The 19,817-nt window shown below is 41.6% G+C and overlaps 1 protein-coding gene across 1 annotated transcript in view; it reads left to right on the top strand.

The window, feature by feature from the left end:
* myt1la (myelin transcription factor 1-like, a) overlaps positions 1-19,817 on the top strand; it is a 62,083-nt gene that overhangs the window by 11,573 nt on the left and 30,693 nt on the right. Inside the window, 4 exon segments of the mRNA XM_020586957.1 lie at positions 5,427-5,527; positions 6,128-6,182; positions 6,708-6,741; positions 11,247-11,309. Coding sequence (XP_020442613.1) covers positions 6,128-6,182; positions 6,708-6,741; positions 11,247-11,309 — 152 coding nt within the window. The 5' untranslated portion in view covers positions 5,427-5,527.

The raw sequence follows: 19,817 nt of genomic DNA, 5'->3' as shown, positions 1-19,817 counted from the left end.
TGTATGACTTAAAAAGACAAGAACAAATGCTAATGTAGAATTCCCATATGCTTCCACTGTAATTTAGTACAGAACTCCCTCTGACTTCCACTGTATCTCAGCGTTCAGATGTCAGAACACAGCCGTGATCGTATCTGCAGATCTCATTCAGCTGCTGTTGTTCAGGCTCTCTCTGTGATTGGTCAGAGGTTAATTGATGCGGCTAATCACTGATCAGTCCAGTCTCCATGGAAACCAGGATCGGGGTTGATGTACAGGAGCGAGTCAGGACCTTCACGCCAAGCCTAGCTGCTTTTGTTCACTTTAGTGTGTGTACACCAGAAACTGTACTGTACTGCAGTATGGTTTGTACATCAATCTGTCACATGCATTAAAGGGCCATTTTGTCATTTTTATAGCAGCTGTTATAGCTAACATGCTGTCTAGTACATAAGTATTAACATTGTATATGTGAATGGGGAGGGCAAACAACAGAGATACCCAGCTAACACCCTGATATTAATTAATGTTTACCATCTTACTTCGTCAGCATGCTAACATCTGCTAATTAACAATATACTCAATGTACAGCTGAGGCTGATGGGATGTTGTTAGTGCTGCAGGTATTTTGCAAACACTGGACCATTACAGTTTTTGACTTTATGCTGGCACTAGATGAAAGGTTGGGGCATCACCAGCGTTTAGTGAATTGCCATTTGTTTTTACCAAGTTTCATAGCATTTCATTTATGTTGACAGGATAGGTTAAGTGAAAACCTTGACATGTAGTGGTGCCACATAAAAAGTCAGGTACTAGGATTCATCATCTGGGGATCACGAATGCCTTCACAGTATTTCATGGCAATGGAACAAATGGTTGGCTGGATATTTAACTGACATCTCTGCTGCTGTAGAAAAAATGTGTCACTTGTGAGCAGTTAATGTCCAAATAACACAAATTCTGCTTGATGTCCAGACAGACAGAAGAACAGACAGTGCTGAAGCAGCACTGCACCTCTCTCTCTCTCTTTCTCTCTCTCTCTCTGTGTCTCCATTCAGTTGTGCTGTTTGGTTTGTGTGCTGCAGCGTCGCATCACACACCAGGTGTTTCTGTTTGTTGAGTTTGATAAAAGTAATAAAACACTGAGCTGCTGTCTAGCTCCGCCGCAGACACACACCTCACCTGCCTGTCGTGTGTGTGTGTGTACTGATTTGGGCTCACAAACATTTGCCTGTGAGTGTTTGTATTTGTTCGTGTGTTGCAGACTCTCCAGGCCTGGAACTGGAACATTTGTAGGGAGCTGTGAATTATTAAGATGACAAGTCGAGTCCTTGGGTTGCTGGGTCATTTATTTGTGTCCCCACATGTGAAGGAACATTTCTACAATTAATAATTTCTTCACTTGCTTAATGGACAAATCTGGGCTGTAGGTGGAAGTGAACAAGCTGCCAGCACTGTGGTGGCACCTTTTGGCAAAAATGTGTCCAGGAGATTGTGTAGGTGTTACATAATAGTGTATAGTCATCAAAATGTGAGACTGCCCAGTCTAGAGAAATGAGAGCATCAGTTTCCAAGAAAACCTGGCTGCAGACAAGATGTTGGCGTGCCTGGCCTCAACAGGAAGTAGTCGATATTAGACGGAAGTTGTTCACCTCAGCAGGCGTATGGTGTTAGGGCAAGAGTTAGGAGTTTGTGTTAATGTTAACCCTAACTGTAATCCAACCTCCAGAAAATGTTGAGAATTTGCTGCCGAGGTTGACAGTGCACAAATCTTGGTCACAATCCGTTATCTTGTCTGCAGTCAGGTCCCTCTTGTCATTTCAGCAAGTGCCCCAGAATGACAAATGCTTACGATCAGTTGAAAGGCATCGACCATGGTTAAACTGACCATAAACATGCACACTTGAAACAAATTAAATAAAGCTACATTTAACCCCACTTTGCTCCTTCAGTAAGTGGTCACGGTATATGGATAATAATACTCTCCCAAGTGTTATTCATGCAACTGTATATTTTATTGTGCATCATCACTTACAAGTCTCACAAGATGTAGTTATAGTATGATTACTTAGAGAAATCTGATCATTTTGTGTCATTAATGTGAGTTACAGTGTTGGCTTTGACCTGCAGGGGGCACTGATGCCCCCAGCAGCCTGTTGAAGTGGCACAATAGATTGTGTCCATAGTAAAAAATAAATAAATAAAAAGACACAAGAACAGAATGTACTTCCCTGCCAAACTAGGCAAAACTCTGTACTGCTCTGTTAATCTACATCTGTGTGTGTGTGTGTGTGTGTGTGTGTGTGTCTGTTGTATTTGTGTGTTTGTGTGCATTTGCAAGAGTACATGTTTGTGTACTGATGTATGTGTCTCAGTATAGGGGAGCTCTGCATCATATTGTATCAGACAGGCAGAGTGATGAGCTGAATACTAAACAGCAGGAAGCTTTTCTTCGCACAGTGCCAATCCAGCCATATAGGACACTGTGACACACACACACACACACACACACACATACACGCACACTAAATCACTACTGTAGCTAAGCTCTGCTTCTTAAAATTTTGCTTCACTAAATCAGATTAGTCTTTCATAACATCAAAATAAATAATCAAAATATATTAAAAAGGCACTCTATGCACAGCGTGTACGCAGCCATCATATGGTTGTACTTCCATGCTTGTGAGGACTTTAATACATTTAGCCCATAACTCTAAGCTTGACTTATGTAAACCTAATTTGAACCTTAACCTTGTATGATGTTTTGACCCACCAATATTCTTCAAGGCTAGTGAACTAGAAGCAGTTACATTCATAGTTGTGACTTTCAACTGCCTTGAAAAAGACTAGTGGGTTGAAACATCAGCTCTTTTTTAATAAATCGTAAAAGCTTCTAGTGAGCGGTCATTTTTCCCATTTTCCATTCAGTTTGTCATGAGCAGCGCCTGTTTGTTAGGTATGCATTTCCGCAGGTTTAATCTGAACCAAAATTTTGTAGCCAAGGTTTAACCCTCTGAAGAAATACATGTAAAAACCTGACAAAATGTCATTTTCTAAATACAGTACGACTTCCCAAACATATCGTCCTTTACCAAAATTATCTCCCAATTCTAAAATTCCAGTTCCAATTCCAAAAATGTCCTGAAAGTCATTTTCGGCTTTTCCCGTTTAGGGGTCCCCACAGCGAATCGTCACACTGATGGCTCGTATGTTAACACTTGGCACCTGTTTTACGCCGGATGCCCTTCCTGACGCAACCCTGACTCAAACCCAGGCCGCTGCGCCTTAACCACTAGCCTACCAGGGACGGCTAATTCCAAAAATGTCCTAATTCCCAAAGATATCCAGACTTTCCAAAATGGTCCTTACTCTCCAGAAATGCCCTCAGTTTCCAAAAACAACTCTCAAAAAAGTCCTTCCTTGTCATAGATTTATAATTTCCCACCAGTTTCTTCATTTTCAACAAATGTCCCAATGTACCCTACATTTCCTCACTTTGGAAAATATCCTTATCCTCCCAAAAAATGTCTGCACTTGTCCTCACTGTACGTGTGTCTACATATCCTGTCTTTTTAAATATGTCCTCACTTAATTCTTAATTATGTTGCTGTTTGCATTGAAAAAATGGCCTTACTTTGTGAATACTGTACACTGTCACTTTGCATAGATTTTATCACAGTTCAAAAAAAGTCCCCATTGTCAAGGTCTAAAACTAAAGTCGGTCCTCACAAGGATAAAACAACAAATGCACAGATGCAGAGGGAGAACAAGGACACAGCTTATGGAAACACACACATTCACTGATGAGGTTAGTACATCACCTGCACACACACAGACATGCACACACACACATAATTACATAAATGGACACACTGCAGCACACACACACACACACACACACACACAGTAGCCCATTCAGTTGTATAGTTTCTAGGGAGGTGTAGAATATTTTCTGGTTGAGCTTTTCACAGTGAATGGAGGGAAGGCTGTGTTTGATGTAGGGTGCATTGGAGCGCGCTCAGTGGAGTGGCGGCCTCAGATGCACCCGGCCTTGGGATGCTGTGGAAACATAATGGCAATCGGCTGAGAGTTCAGGCGCGGCTGTCCAGAATTTACATTTATATTAACGTTGAAAACCCCCCTGAGCTGCACTGCAGCCGAGGAGACACGAGCGCACCGCGCTGCTGTGTTCACGTCTTCATCATCAAACTGTTGTTTCACTGGCGTCTGTTGTCTCTTTTATGTTGCTGTTTGCATTGAAATGCTCACAGCAAGATCCCAAGGACTCCTGGTGCCAGTGTTTTTGTGTTCTTTCAAACTGGCATTGCAGTGGCCTTATTGTTGCAGTAGTTTGGTTAGCATTGCATCAGATTCTATAGAAATGCCCAGGAGAGTCTTAAACCGTCTGACAGCACTTCTAGTGATGCCTTTACACTGATTTGAGGGCGGAAACCAAATGTGGTGCCACCATTCACTGCTCCCTGTATGAAGGACAGTCAACGAGAAGTAAACTGACATTTCAGACACTTCATCATCATTTAGCATCAGAACTAAACATTCAAATGTTTTACAATTAAATTAAGATAAACTATGTAAATAATGTGGTAAGATGAGTACAAAGATGAGAGCGGGTTTCTGGTGTATCGTGACTATAAACACCACATCTACTGAAATGCACCTTGGGAGTCACAGTCTTTTGTACTGTCTATTCAGCCAGGAGGGTTTGTGCAACATGACTGTAACTTTATTGATGTTGACAATGAACTCAAATCCCTAGATGTCCTAATATCTCCTCTTGAAGCTGACAGCAGTGTTTGAGTGTTCACTGCTTTAAAAATCCTAAAAACAAATCCCGTCTCCATGAACTGACTTGTTGAAATGTTTGTGTGAAAACAATATAATAGTAGACACAGGGCTCGTTTTTGACTTTTTGGGTTTTGCAGCTTACAATAAAATCTTGCTAACTGATGATTTCATTGTTGATCCACCGTTACCTTCCACTCCTTTCAAAAAAATCAAACTGCTGTTATCCGACCATATAAAATTTCCAATCTCCAGTTCAGATCTAGTGCAGTGCAAAAACATTTTTGAAACAGCTTATCCTTCCCTGCTGTGAATGACTTCTTTTGTCCATGTCATTGGTGTTATTATGCAGCGTCTGCAGGTTAAGTTGTGGGTTGCTGAAATGTGCTCAGCTGTAAATTCTCCCTGGTCAAACACCTAATTGACTGAATGAATGAAATGTCACATTTGTAAATATCTGCAAAAATGCGTAGATGATATTTGGCAGGAAGTACTTAAATGTCATCAGAGCACCCTGATTCTATATTTCAGAGAGACAGTGATGTTCATGAACGAGCTCATTTTGCACAGAACAAATGAGTGCAGACAGCAGCAATGTGACGTCCAGATGAACTGAGACACTGCTGTGTTTTTTTTTTTTGCAGATCATGACTGTAGAAGACGGTCTCTGAAACTTGGGTAAAAAGACGCTTCATCTACGAGACCAGCAACAGATTGAGGTGGTACCGCACTGAGCTCCAACCAGGTACGCTGTCACAACACACACGTTTTAAACAGGATTATTAAATTAAACTGTTTTTTGCACAATTTCTCTTAACTGCTGTGAAAGCAAAGCAATCGGAGAAATTATCTTTGATAAACTATTAGAGAACTGTGACACAATTGACGGCAGCAAGTAAAAAAAAGTCATGCTGTATGTGCTTGTACCAGGACTTTCGTGATTGTGTTGCTAGTGTGACCTCTGTCTGAGGTCTCATGTATAAACTAATCCCAGGTTCACTCCACATATGAGTTCATGACAAAGGACAGTAGTATACAATGGGCCGCTGGTGGAAAGCAGCTTATGCTTTGTTTGCGCCTGTTAATTAAAATAGTAAAGAAGAAGAATTAAAACAATATGTGATATAAAATTAGAGTAAAATAAGACTAAGGTGAAAAATAATGAGTGGTTATGGTTCAGCCAAAAAGCAGTGAAGAACATAAAAGATTTAAAGGTTTTAGCTAGGTAAAACCTGGGAGTAACTGAAATCTGATTTAGTAATAAAATACAAGTAAAAGAATGAGAAATGTGATATTGTGAAATTATTGGCATATTGAAGTGTTGATTTGTGTGGGGTTTTTCCAGATGGAGGTGAATGCTGTTGAAAAACGCCATCGAACACGATCCAAAGGAGTCCGAGGTAATGAGCCTGTCCGTCTGCTGAGAAATAGGCTAATGAAGGTAGCCTGGCAAAGTTAGTACTTGAGTAAATGTACTCAGTTACTTTCCACCACTGATGCTAGCTGTCATATACGTAGCTGTTGTTACACCTGTTAATGTATCAAATCTTAGTTAAATGCCCGTTCCTAGTGAAAAAACACAATAAAAAAGGGAAGAAGAGAATAATTATACATTTCACCAGCTAATGTAGCTCATTAGCTGCAAATATTAGCCAGCCAGCTGCTACTGGCTACTGGCTCTTCTGTGTGTCAGTGCCTATGCTTTAACAATAATAATCATATCACCCTCTTCAGCTTAAATTACTGCTGTCTTCACCTGCAAATTTCCTTTGGATAAACATACTATGGACACTTGTACAGCATATTGTTAATACTGATTTATGTTCACCATAACCTTGCGTAAGCATACGATAGTTGGACATATTGATGGTTGGCTGCAAACTGTCGAAGCTCTAAGAGTCTTTTTGTTCTGTCTCTGTCTGAAGCTGCCGTGGAAGCAGTAACGCAGGAGTTATTCAGGTTGGTCAACCTCTACTCAACCGCCACACTCCAGAATAGTGTATATTCATCATTAGATTGCACTGTTATTATTGCATTTTGGTATGGCATTGAGGCAGCTGCACCTTGCAATTATCAAAGAAAATAATACTGACACACCTTTCCCATAGTTATGAAGAGTCACATGACATTTTGACTCATCATCTCATAGGACTTCCTGCTGCTATGTGGTTTGGTGTAGGGATCCCGTGTGTTGCCAGTCACAAACGGCAGCTGAGGGAAGACCCATCAGAATAATCATGATTTCAGTCAAATCACTTCCCACACTTATCTCGGAGTCAGTAGGAAAGAAAATACAAGATACAGCTGTCTGCCATAGCCATTGCAGCTAACCGCATGTTTATCCTGAGCTCTCTGAGGCTAACCGATTGCCTTGCTGACTGCTGCTGTTTAACGTGACTTTTCATTTCCTCAAATCTCTACAACCCTGGTAGTGATAGCAAAATCAGCACTAGCCAAAGAGTCACTATACCCACTTTTCGAGGGTACAGCAGGTAAATTTTTTTTTCAAAATTATGCTTTAAGGACAAACTCAGGGAACAAATGTCACTTCTCTCACTGTAACTCCACAACTTGTAAGCTTCGCTAATCTAATCGAACGCACCTAGACACATTATTGAAAACTGGCTGACAATGTAACAGCAGTGACAGGCCGGAGGGAAAAGGAGACAATGAGACAAACAACATTAGATAATACTGTTACACCAGTTGTGGCACAGCATGGTGTGTATTGATTAGAGGAGGAGGAAGTACTCGGATCATAAAAGTAACTAGGCTGCAACAGAACAAGTCTCCATCACAAGTAAAAGTCATGCATTGAACAAAATGTACCTAAAGTATATAGGCTGCTCATAGCTCAGAAAAATGACCCCTAGAAGCCAAAGTGCACAGAGCCATCACGGCGCTGCTGCACCACTGCCCCAGAATTACATTCTCAGATGATCCAGCTCAGCTTTCTTGATTGGACTATGACCTCTGGGACACAGTCCACCAAGGTTCAGCTGAGTGCAGGAATGAGGATCCCTCCCTTGAAATCGTGATGCTCTCCACGAAAACAGTGGATTGTTCATGAGTGAGTATAAGATGGAGCATGAGAGTGTCAGGTAGCCTGCTGCAGCATTGGTGTGGAAGCTACAGCGGGCTTCTCAAATGTGCTGGACTTGAAGGCTGAATAGCTGAATGGTGTCAACCTGAGAGAAAATCATTATCACCTGCAGCAGTGGATCAGGGGGTGTCATGTTAATATGTTACTCAGCTGTTCAGTACATTCTCAGTCAAATTCAACCAGTTATTTATAACATTTCAATGACTTTCTACATGTTACATCATGACTGGAGGAACAGCAGCTGTTAACTGTGTGTGTGTGTGTGTGTGTGTGTGTGAGAGAAGGGGGAGTTTCTGCTTCACTTAATCACATTTAGTAAAACTGACAAATGTTGGTATGTGTAGCAGATTATGGTTGAACCTGGTTGGATCCAGGTCAGCGCTTCACTGTAAACAACATGTCCTGTCTGCGCTGTGTGAACCCTGAGCAGAGGAGCAGAACCTCAGCATGATTCACCCAGAATTTAAATCTGACGGGTGCTGGTGAAAGCCATGCACCCGGAGCCAGACACGGACAGAGAAGCTCACAAGTCAGGGGCAATAATAGAAAAGACTCATGGTGTTAATACTGTGAATAAATGAGCAGTCATTGAATACTTTCATCAATTTTATTTTTTGATTACAGTTGCTAACTAATCTGAAAAATCTGCAGAGATGAACATATACAAATTCTCATTGCTGTGTGATGTGGCAGATTTGGAAATAAATGTGTGGCTGTAATATTAAAAGTCTTCCAGGGAATCAGACCTGCAGTTTGTGCTACATCCAAGCTCAGAATTTAATGATTTTAGTCTTGAAATTCATGCTCATTGTGACTTGGGTTTGTCCTGATCCATCGTTTGCTGCCTGAGCTGAGGGAGCTAAAGCACCCTGATAATCTTGTAACCAAGTCAACAGCAGGGAAGTGCAGACAGGGGACAGGTGAAAGGACGACCCGACAGAGTCCCAGTGAGATGCTGGGCCACCACATGCCACCAGAACAGCCCCACCTTGGCACTGACTCTCCAAGTCTCTGAACTCTCCTGGAGGGATAAACACTGTTCTTCAGAATCAAAATCAGAATCAGACTCTGCTTTATTGGCCAGGTGTGTCAGTCACACAAGGAATTTGACTCTGGCACATCAGCTCTCAATGTGCATGTACATATCCCCATGCAAGGGGCAAGTAAACAGTAAACCAGCATAAGGCTGTGTAATATAACAAGATAAGCAGTATTAACAAGCAACAAACAGTGCAAACAATACAAAATAAACAGTATAAACAGGCAGTAAACAATGCAGACAGACAGAGGAACCCTCATTGTGAAACGAGATAAATAGGCATAAAAATAGAGCGTCTGGTTCACATCATGGTCATCCTCATCAGACCAGTCAGTGACCCCTCATGTCCTTCCACAGATGGAGGCTCTGTTGTCCTGGAGCAGACCACTTCGTTATTCAGGGTTTTCCTTTCACCTTTCACCCCTCTGTAAATGAGTGGTTCCTCCCCAGTGATCGAGTCCCAGCTTCACCTCGAGAAAGCGCTGAAACGGGTGGAAGATTCTCTTTACAGCTTTAGGAAACAGGATTTAAAGACTTGACAGCTTGTCGAGCTTAAGGTTGCACTGATGCATTGTGGGAACTTAATCATGATTGGAAAGTGTGTTTGACGTTTTATTGTTGAAGACTACACACATGCACATACCTATAAACGGAGCTGGGATAAATAAGGCAGCTCCATCAGGCTCTGCTCCCACACTGACTGATGAGCCTCCTCACACTGAACAAACTGCCTCCTCTTTCTTCCACTCATCCTCCTTCTTTTTTTCTTCCTCCTTCTTCTCCCCATCCTGTCATCTCTTCTCTCTCCTATTTCCTGCTCCTCCTTTTTTCCTCCTTCACTTCCTGCTCCTCCACCTCTTTTCCTTCTCCTGTGTCCCCACATCTCCTCTTTTTCTTCTTTCTATTGACAACTTTCCTTTCATCCTCTTCCTAATTCTCCTCCTCTGTTGCTCATCCTCTTCCTCCCCTTCTTCCTTTCTTTTCCTCACACTCCTCCTGTTCCTCTTCCTCCTTTACCCTTGTCCTCATCTTCTCCTCATCTTCTCTTCCTCTGCCTCTGCACTCAGGATATTAAATCTTCATCTCTAACTTCATGCAGCTCCTGTTCTAGCCTGCAGTTACAGAGTGTATAGAGTGGCTGGATTATGTTGGGCAGAGGGTGGGTGGTGCTCTGTAGTGTGGGGTCAGAGGTCAAGGGTGTGGAGTCCCTGAAGCCAAGCGGCGTGCGTTGGCCTGCGGTCTGCCTGCCTTCAGGACAGAGCGGCCTGAAAGCTGCAGCAGTGTGACTCAGAGCTCTGGAGAGCAGCTGCGATTCAAAGAAAATATTCCGACAGAAGCACTTCTGCTGCTGAAAGTGGAAACTATTGAATAAGATGTGTTTATGTTCTTAATTTAAGATTAATCTGAGCATAATGTTTCAGATCTCTTGTTTGTTTGGCACCGCAGACTCGGGAACTACGGATTCTCACGGCGCTTGTCCTGGACTCCCAGAGGTGTCTCTATTTTTTTGTTCTCCCTCTTGTACATACATGAGGGGTTCACAATATTAGGAAGACCTCTAAATATAATGCTGTCCAGTACAACACCACCTTTCATTATGATCTCAGTAATAAACATATAAATGAATTTATACATTTCTGGCCGTTTCACCAAAAGCTGAAACATTATTAGCGTCATGTTGTGGCAGGGTGGCTGTACTGAACTGCATTCTGTACTGTACAGCTGTACCTAATAAACTGCTCAGTGAGTGTAGTCTACATCATCCCAACAAATGTGGTGCTAAAAAGTCTTAAATCCTAACTTTAACTTGGTGAATCGTGCAAAAGCAAAGTAACAATACAGTCTTTGTGTGACAAAGTGATCTACCAAGAACGTATGCTTTCATGTATTTGATAGGCCCACACTGTGTACCAGGGGATCAGGTCGTGTCGCATTAAGTTTAAACTCTTTTACCAAACAACCGTGTGACTATTTGCTACTCTTGCTGCATCACCACAGTGGCTTCACTGACATGCTCCTATCTGTCTGTTCTGAGCACAGCCCATCGGGAAGGACTGCTAAAAAATCTAGCAAGCAAGGATGCATCTTGTTTGTTTGTGGAGAAGTCAGCTTGGCTTCAAAGCAGTTACAGTGGTTTCCAATGGAGACTCAAAGAAATTGTATGTTTTCCAGGGAAGCTCCAGAACAAGCACATGGTGGGTTACAGATCATTGAGCAAACAAACTAACTATAGACAGGTTTAGAAATGGGTACAAGACATGCACAACACTACTGGAGAGTTTGTGTTGCCGTGCACGCTCTCACTGTGTGTTTCCTCCTCAGCTGTCCCACCCCGGGCTGTGATGGCAGCGGTCACGTCAGCGGGAAGTACGCCAGACACCGCAGGTACAACCAGCTCAATATGTTGTGTATTGTGTCTCTCGGGACATAATGATTTTTTAGATTTTTTTTTTCAGAACAAATGTTAATTTTAGCCTTCGCTGGTGGTTGTTATGATTGCATTCATTGTAAACCATTTTAAAGGTCAGTGCAAAGGAACTCAGTAGCTGAACGGAAGTTTGCTCTGGTGCAGTTTGGTCTGATATGACTTGTAATACTATTATGTCTGGGGATCTCACTTTGCCCAATTACCAGTTTTACAGCACTTTCAAATCATTTTATTTGGGTTTGAAGTCTTTCGGTGGAAGATATTATTTTGTAAGAAGCCTGAGAAGTGTCGCTGAGGTCGGGCTTTGTCCTCCTGCTGTAATTTGTTGTTACACTCAGGCCTGTGACAGTTTCTGTTGGTTACTCATACTATGAAAGCAAAATGGATGGATTTCCATTATCACAGAAGAAAATTCTGAGGCATGAGAAAAGTGTGTTTTGTTAAAAAAATGTGAAAATATGTTAATACACAGTCAGAAAATCCGATCAGTGGTTGTAGCCAGTCAGAGCTTCGCACTTCTCTGCAACATTTCAAAGATGACAAGAGTCTTTGACAGGGCACTTTGGAACTTCACCTCCAAATTCTAAAGCAACTTGCAGCTCCTTTGGCATTTCAGATATTTCAAATGTGACTTTTTTAGGCCTTTTTTTAATTAACAAATTAATATCTTGACATGAAGAGGATTTATCCTTTCTTTTCTGAAACACTATTTAGATCATCATGGGGAGAGAAGATGAAATTTAGATGAACAAAGTGAAAAATAAGATGTAGAAAAAAATGTAAATAATGAGAAAACTGTACAGACTTTATTTGTTGCCTGTCTCACTCACCAGGTTAGAGTCTGACATGTACCAACAATAAAGACATTTTTCCATTATAGGAATCTACTGAAACGTGTCGAGCTGAGTAGCACTTGTCACGGGTTCTGGTTAAATGTCCGCATCTTCACACCTCAAGTGTTAGCATTACAAGCACCGTGTGTAAACACACAGCTGACTGTGCATGTGAGGGGGAGCAGCCCCTCCCTTCTCTAAACTGACTGACAGAGAGAACCCTCAACCCCAGCGGCTGCGCTTCAGGATGGTTAAGGGAAATGCAGGGTGTACCGCTCGTTAGGTTCCGACAGTGGAAACGCAGCATAAATGAGCTAGTGTCACAGTTTCAAACTTCCTCGATCGACAGCAGCCACCAGCTCAGCAAATCCACCGCTCTGTGTCAGAGTTGTGGATAGAAAACTAATCAGGCTGAGCATGGAGCTGTGAAGTCCCCAGGTCACACATCTGATGGCTGTCCATCCTGCTGTGCTCCAGCCCTTCAGGCTGCAGGACCAATGGTTTCTACCTCAGATGTCTGTCGCCTTGGGAAACGGTGAATTACCAATAAACGCAGGGGGCTGCTGCCGAAAGTGACGCTCTCTATGAGTCATTTCAGCTTGTGCTGAATGTTGAAGTCTTCATTTCTCTGGAGTAAAACTGCAGCCATTGTATGTGTGTCTGTGTGTGTGTGTGTGTGTGTATAAGTGACATTGATGCACATGTAGTGAATTCATCAAGCACTAAAGTCTTAATATCTTATTTTACTTACTTCCAATTGGATGCACTGATTTCATGGGGTCCTGATATAAATATATTGGTCCATTTTCCCCCCCGAGACAAGTAAAACAATTGAGCCACAAAAGCATTTCTCTGCACGAATCCTAGTGGGAACTCATAAATTTTTATAAAACAGGTGAAATAAATATCAAAACAAGTGTACTGTAGCAGCATTAAAGCAGAAGTGGACCACTGAGGTTTTCACTTTAAGAAAATAACATTTGAAGCCTGAATCTGATGCTGTGGAGGAGGAAACTGAAGTGTTTTTCATTATTTAGGGGTTTTAAAAAATCTGATTTAAACACCCATTATGAAATCAAAGCACTTGTTTAGACAATTTGAGATTATTTTGGAGTATCTCTAAGGTATTGTTTCAGTTAGAGGCTGGTGTGTGTGGGAGGCAGGAATATAGAGGTTGCACGGCTCAGGACGGCGGTGGTTTGACGCCTGAGGTAACAGAAAGATAATGAGAAGGGCAGGATGGTGAATCGCTGGTAGAGCAGACTGATGGTCCTGCGAAGGGCACAGAGATGGGAAAATTCAGCGTCAGGCGTGCAGAGAGTCAAACTTCAAAATAAGAGCTCTAATATGCATCAGAAAATCACATCTTAATAAAAATACTCAGTTTTTTTCAGACAGTAAGCAAATAATAACCCTGTGCATCGTCCATCCAACAGGGGGCCAAGCCAGACCAGGGCATCCGATCTACAAAATGCACCAGGATTGTCTAGACCCCTAAATAAAAATGACGTAGGTGAAGAGGATCTAGACATCCCTGGTGTGCTCTGCAATTTAATAAGAGAGACCTTGTTTGTGGGAGAACCAGGGAGATTTGACTTGATTTGATTTGAACCCTTTTCCATGTGTTTATGTGGGAAAAAAACCAAAAACCAAAGAACGAACACAACAGCCTGAAGGGCAACAACAAACCTAAAACCAAGAACCTAACATAGTCTCAAAAGTGAGTAATGTTATGCTTTCCCACTGATACAAACTGGTGATTCTGTAGCATCACTGCTGATGCTTTCTGGGCACTGTAAGGACTTCTGTTTGTGTTGGCTTAAAACCTGAAATTTAAAGTTCATTACTGACAGTGGGAACAGAAGGAACAGTCTCTTCACAAGGCTGTTTTTCTTTTTATCATCTCTGATAAATAGTCGCAGCGACAAATTAAAGTGAGTGAGAGAAATAGGTCGTCTGATGGCTCCTCTGTGGGAGACCAGCAGCTGAATTACTCAATCAGTAACTCATCAGCTGATCACAGGAGCATACAGTACAGGAGTCTGATTTTACAAAGACCCAGCAGAGAGGGAGAACACACATTCTCTGTTTTTTGTTGTTGTTGTTTATTTGCAGCCTTTTCAACAAATGCTAATAAGACTTTACATGTTGGGAAGTTTCCCCAGACTCAACCAGACACGAGTCAGCTATGTCTGAGTAACTTTAGTGGGGATTTATTTTGACTGTCTCATGAGTGTCTTTCCCAGAATCAGATGTAAAGATGGGCAACAGTTTCTTCCTTGTTGCTTCTTTGTCTGGCAAGAGGAAAATATAACAACTCCATGTTGGCTTGTAGGAAATGGTGTGGTGAAACAATCTACATCAACCTACTGTTTTTGGCTTCAAATGAGAATTCTCTCTGCATCACGTCCCTACACTACAGACCTTGACATGTCTCCAGCTGTTAGTGTACATTTGAAGTAGCCATAGTAGCTATGCAACTTGCTAACGTCAACTTACTAACCTGCAAAATAAACAGTAAAATGGCAAATCCTACAGCTTGGGTCAGTATTGATCCATCGCTGAGGTTCAGTTTTGAAGCATATCCGGCCTTGTACTGAAGTAAAATGGTTTTCACACACATATAGGACTTTTCCAGTTGTTGTGGGCACATTTCTTTTAAACATTAGTTTAATGAGCTGGCTATTTTGGTTCTTGCAGCCAACAACAGAACAATTTGTGTGCTTTGCTTGTACCTTTGACATTTCCATGAATTAGAGTTGGCAAGGAAATAACAACAGCAGACAGCAGCGTAGATTCACTGGGTATTACTGAGGCAGAGATGCAACACAGGTCGCACATCTTGTATTTTGTGTGTGACTGAGGACACATTTACTTTCAAAACTTTTGAAACCGTGCTTTGTTAAACAAAAGGTCTATGTTACCATTGTCACAGTGTCCAGTGGTGCGTGTACAATTTCTTGTAAAATGGTAAAGTATTTCTTGTATACTATAAAGTGTACTGCGTGTACTGTATGTAATACACATGGTTCAGCTAGCGTGTGCTAAGGAAATGTTACAAAGCATACAGATCCTCCTGTGAAAAATCTGGACTCCTTTGGGATTTGTCATGGAATTTGTTGACAGTATGAAAACTACAGAATTTCACCAGCTTTATCTTTCAACAGCCGTCCTTCTGGGTTGAGGCAACAGAATATTTCCACCTCACCCTGCAGAGATTTATAACTTCTTGAGTCCCAGACACTGTCACAGTCTCTCCCTCTCTATCCCATCGTTCCTTTTTCCTCTCCTGCCTCTCTTTGTTTCTCTTTCTTTCACCTTACCTCTCTCTCTCTCTCTCTCTGGAGGATGTCACCATAGCGACAGCACTGTGCGGATGCTGCAGTATGAGGACCAGGAGGGATGCAGCCTGTCTCCCATGGCAACTGCTAGTATAGGATGTGAACATCTTGTTGCCCACATTACCCCTCCACCTCCCACTGCCACCACCCAATCTCAGATATATATATACACCCCTGCAACTCCCCCCTCTGGCACCAAAGCGTTGCCACAGTGATGAGTGTTGGCATGTGGCGTTGCCGGGGGCAATGATCCCACCTAACCTCACATACCTAGATGTAATTATCACACTGCTGCTGATGTTCCTGTCGACTGCATGACTCTGTTCATTGAGACAAAGTAATCACAATTTTTAAAAAATGCGATGCTGTGACAACGGACTCCAAGCGTCACATAGAGACTGTAATGTACTGCCAGGTTTCCTCATAGACACACTAATGGAACCCAGGAGAACAAATAGAGACAAGACTGGATTCGAGGAGTCTTTTAAGAGACAATAATAGATCTTTGGTGTCCATGTAGAAGCAAAATTGGACTTCAGGTGTCCACATAGACAAAATAATGGACTCCTGGAGTCCTTATAGAGACAATAATGGACCCAGGGTGTCCATGTAGAGATAGGTGTCCACATCAATACTGTCAGGTATCCTTACAGAGAAAATACTGCACACCAATGGACTCCACATGCCCATCCACATGGAGACAATAGTGCACTTCATAGAGACATAAATTAACTCCAGATGTCCATTTGGAGACGCATGTCTTCATGTAATGATGTCCATACAGAGATAATAAGGTACTTTTTTGTGTCTTTGTGGAGACAAATGGACCCCAGGTGACGTTATAGAGACAAAATTTCACTTTCAGGTGTCCACACTCTCCTGTCAGGCTCTTGGAAGCATTCACGACTTCTCAGGTTGCCTTTTAGAGCTCCTCGTGATGACATTTAATGGCAGTGGGAGTTCCTGGCAGCATGACAAATGATTTGATTCTGTCTCTGTTTCTGCAGTAAACACAGGAAGACACATTTTCACCTCCTTTTAACTGGGCTAACTAACCACTGTTAGAGGTGACTAATTCTAAAAAACAGCGCTATAAAGACCTGAAGGAACTCGCTAGTCCAGTAGCGTTACAGCCACAAATGACCTATAATCCAACGAGCTCTGTAGAACCAGCTGCCTTCATTATAAATAATCTAATTCTGGAAATACCTAAATTTTTACATCTCAAGTATGATCTGAACCCCACCTTTTCAGAAGCAAAGCGTTCTCCTCTTTCTGTGGCAGTAAAGTCCTGCTGTTCAATCTGATCCTCAATCCAAATTGCTGAGGTTCAGATCTTAATGTAGATTTCTGATTGATTCAGCAGACATTAAATAATCAATCATAATGCATCGTATCAGACTGCAGCAGATCAGTTTGGTAAGAAGAGAAAATGTGATGTGTGAACCCCCCTCCACACACACACACACACACTCTTCCCACTGCTTAATTACCATGCGTAGTCTCTTGCTCTTGTCTGCAGCATTCCCTCGTTTGTGATGTGCTTTAATTACCACCAGAATTTTAATTGGCGGGAGAGAGCAAGGTGGCCGAGGTCTCTCTCTCTCTCTCTCACACACACACACACACATTGGAAAACGGGCATCCTATAAGGTAGAAGACGGACGGATCGTTTGAGGTGTGTGTGCGTTATATGGGAGGGTTACATGCTGCAGTGTTGTGTGGTGAATGAAATGGGTTTTACCGCAGTTTCTCATCTCTGACAAGTGAACATATTCATGTAATTATGTTTTAATTAGATTATAAGAAATTGTCTTTTTATGAAGAACTGGGAACATTCAAACACAGACAATATGTGAAGATGAGTAAATATGATGACAAATGTTATATATAGGAGTCCGTCCTAAGTTCTGAGCCTGTTGGATCAAATTGTTTTGAAAGCACACCGTCTGTTTTCACAGATACGGTGATGATACTCAGCTATACAGTATGTTACATTATAAGTACTGCAATAGTGATCAACTTGTCATGTGTTTTAGGCTGTTGGAGGTGTTGGACCTGGCATAACTTCACATAGGCTAAATGATTAAAAATCTGAAATCCCTTCATTATTGTTCATCAACTATGATATTTGCATCCACACTTTCCTTTTATTGTTACATGGGTAACGTTTTGAAGTTATGCTTTGCTGACTTTGACAATACAATCCATACTTTTTTAAATTCAGGACTAAACTTACTCAAAATTTGTATGTGGTGATAAACTAAAGTGTTGTAATTTTAGATAAAGTTGTGATAATGTTATTCCTGTTTTCTACTGGCTACCCGTAAGGTTTAAGAGAGATTTCTGTAACTCAGTCTCAAGGCTGGGGTATGCTGAAAATGAAATCATTTGTGTGTTGTCTGACCGTGGCTAAAGGCACAAGTGTGGCTGTTCCAAACATGCCAAAGTTGGGGGGGCCACGTCACACTGAAATGGGAATAATGGTACATACTTTTAGAAATCTTGTAGTGAAGAATAAAAAAATTTGGAGTTTGTTTCCTGCCCCCCATTTCTCCTCCACACACCTGGGAAACTTCTGTAGGGAGTGGGTGTAATTTTCAGATGATCAGTTTCAGAAAGCTACAGAAGTTCCAGAAATGTCAGAAAGGAGAGGTGTTTTAACACTATTTAATCATCCCTCAGGCAGTTTGGTTGATGCATCCGGACCCCTTCAGACATTACTTCTGAATGAATGGCTTTCAGCTTTCTTCCTGTTTTATAGTTGAGCTTTCATTTTATTGTTCTTCTGTTTCCTGTCATCATTATTATTATTGTTATTAAATAGATAATACTTTGTATTTGCAACATTTTTTGCTGGTTGCTGCTCTCTTTTGGCAAACTGGGATGCCCTGGCTCCGATGAACGTGAAGCTACCTTTTAGAGCTGGAGGCACTGCTTTCGGTGTAGTTCGGTTTGTCTCGGAAACATCAGACAAACACACAGAGGTTTCAGTCAGAAAAACAGTGTCGCCTCCTCCAACTTGCTCTCCAAACACAACATAAGCTCTTTCATATGGAAATGGACTAATTGATTTCCTAAAATCCACATTAAAGCCGTGTATAATTGTGCTTGCTGTTTTGGAGCAATTAAAGCTGAATTTTCCCAACAGTTAATGACTATTATGGGATTTGCGTAATTGAGGCCCCGGTTGAATAAGCTTTGGTTTTTTTACAGGCTGGTTCGCCTCCTGAGCGAGAGGAAACCCTCTGCAGTGTCTTAACCACTGCAGAGGGAGTCACAGCAATTTGACCTTTGACTTTTACACACAAAACCATTTCCAGACCCTCATCATGCAGATTTTGCTCTCTCATTTGGAAAATTGTTATTTACAGAAAGAACACGGTTTCGAGCTAATAGAAGCATCTGATCTGATTCTGATGCAAACTATGGAAAGTCATATATACTACTGTGTACTTACTGTCTCTGTGAGCTTAACATATTTATGTTGACAGTGATCAGCTTAGTTTTTACCTGTGAACACCAAATGATAATGTTGTGGCCTCAACACAAAAAGCTTAATGTTTAGATTTTGTTGTCAGAATCACAAATAATGCACAATATAAGTTCTGGGTCCACACATTGTTGTTTAGATTTGAAAATTGTTGTCATCTCAATGGTCATTTAGGCCCTTTTTCAGAGGACAGTGTTGATTTTTAATTTACCGAATGAATCAAGACACACACAGTGTTGTTTCACTTTTGTTTCATCCCCTCCCGAAAAAATGTCCTCCTGTTTTTGCCTGTGAATAGACAGATCCAGCCAGTCGCAGTAGGTGTTGTCACACATTAACTACATGACAGTGAACTGTAAAAGCAGAGTGGATCGCCTCATTGTTTCATAGCAGCCGGTGCTCTTTAATAAAGCCCACACCAAACACATGATTTTGTCACGTATACTACGCAGTGCTGTCCACAAAGCTGCGGTGTATCAAACCTATACAGTATGTGGTGTCAGTCCACAGTTTAACAATCTACATGATTAAAAATTTAAAGTATCTGTTGGCTTACTGCTGCCTCATGTTTGTGTGTATTGTAGATTCATCCAGTCAGTCCAAGGCTAAATATCCTTTTGACAGCAGGTCAGGGCTGATCTGTTAAATGTGGGGCTTCATCTCGAAGACATTCAATTTGTTTTGCTGACCAGAAGAACGTCTGAAATGTGTCTAGCAGTAGATGAAACTATTTTTATGCAACAATTTTGGCAGCATATTATTTTCTAGTCCTTCTATGAACCCTTTAATATTCCTGCT

This window comes from Monopterus albus, unplaced genomic scaffold (genome assembly GCF_001952655.1).
Source record: "Monopterus albus unplaced genomic scaffold, M_albus_1.0 scaffold431.1, whole genome shotgun sequence".
In the NCBI taxonomy this organism is placed as follows: domain Eukaryota; kingdom Metazoa; phylum Chordata; class Actinopteri; order Synbranchiformes; family Synbranchidae; genus Monopterus; species Monopterus albus.
The sequence above is the reverse complement of the archived record's forward strand: the minus strand, read 5'-3'. Positions and strand labels throughout refer to the sequence as shown.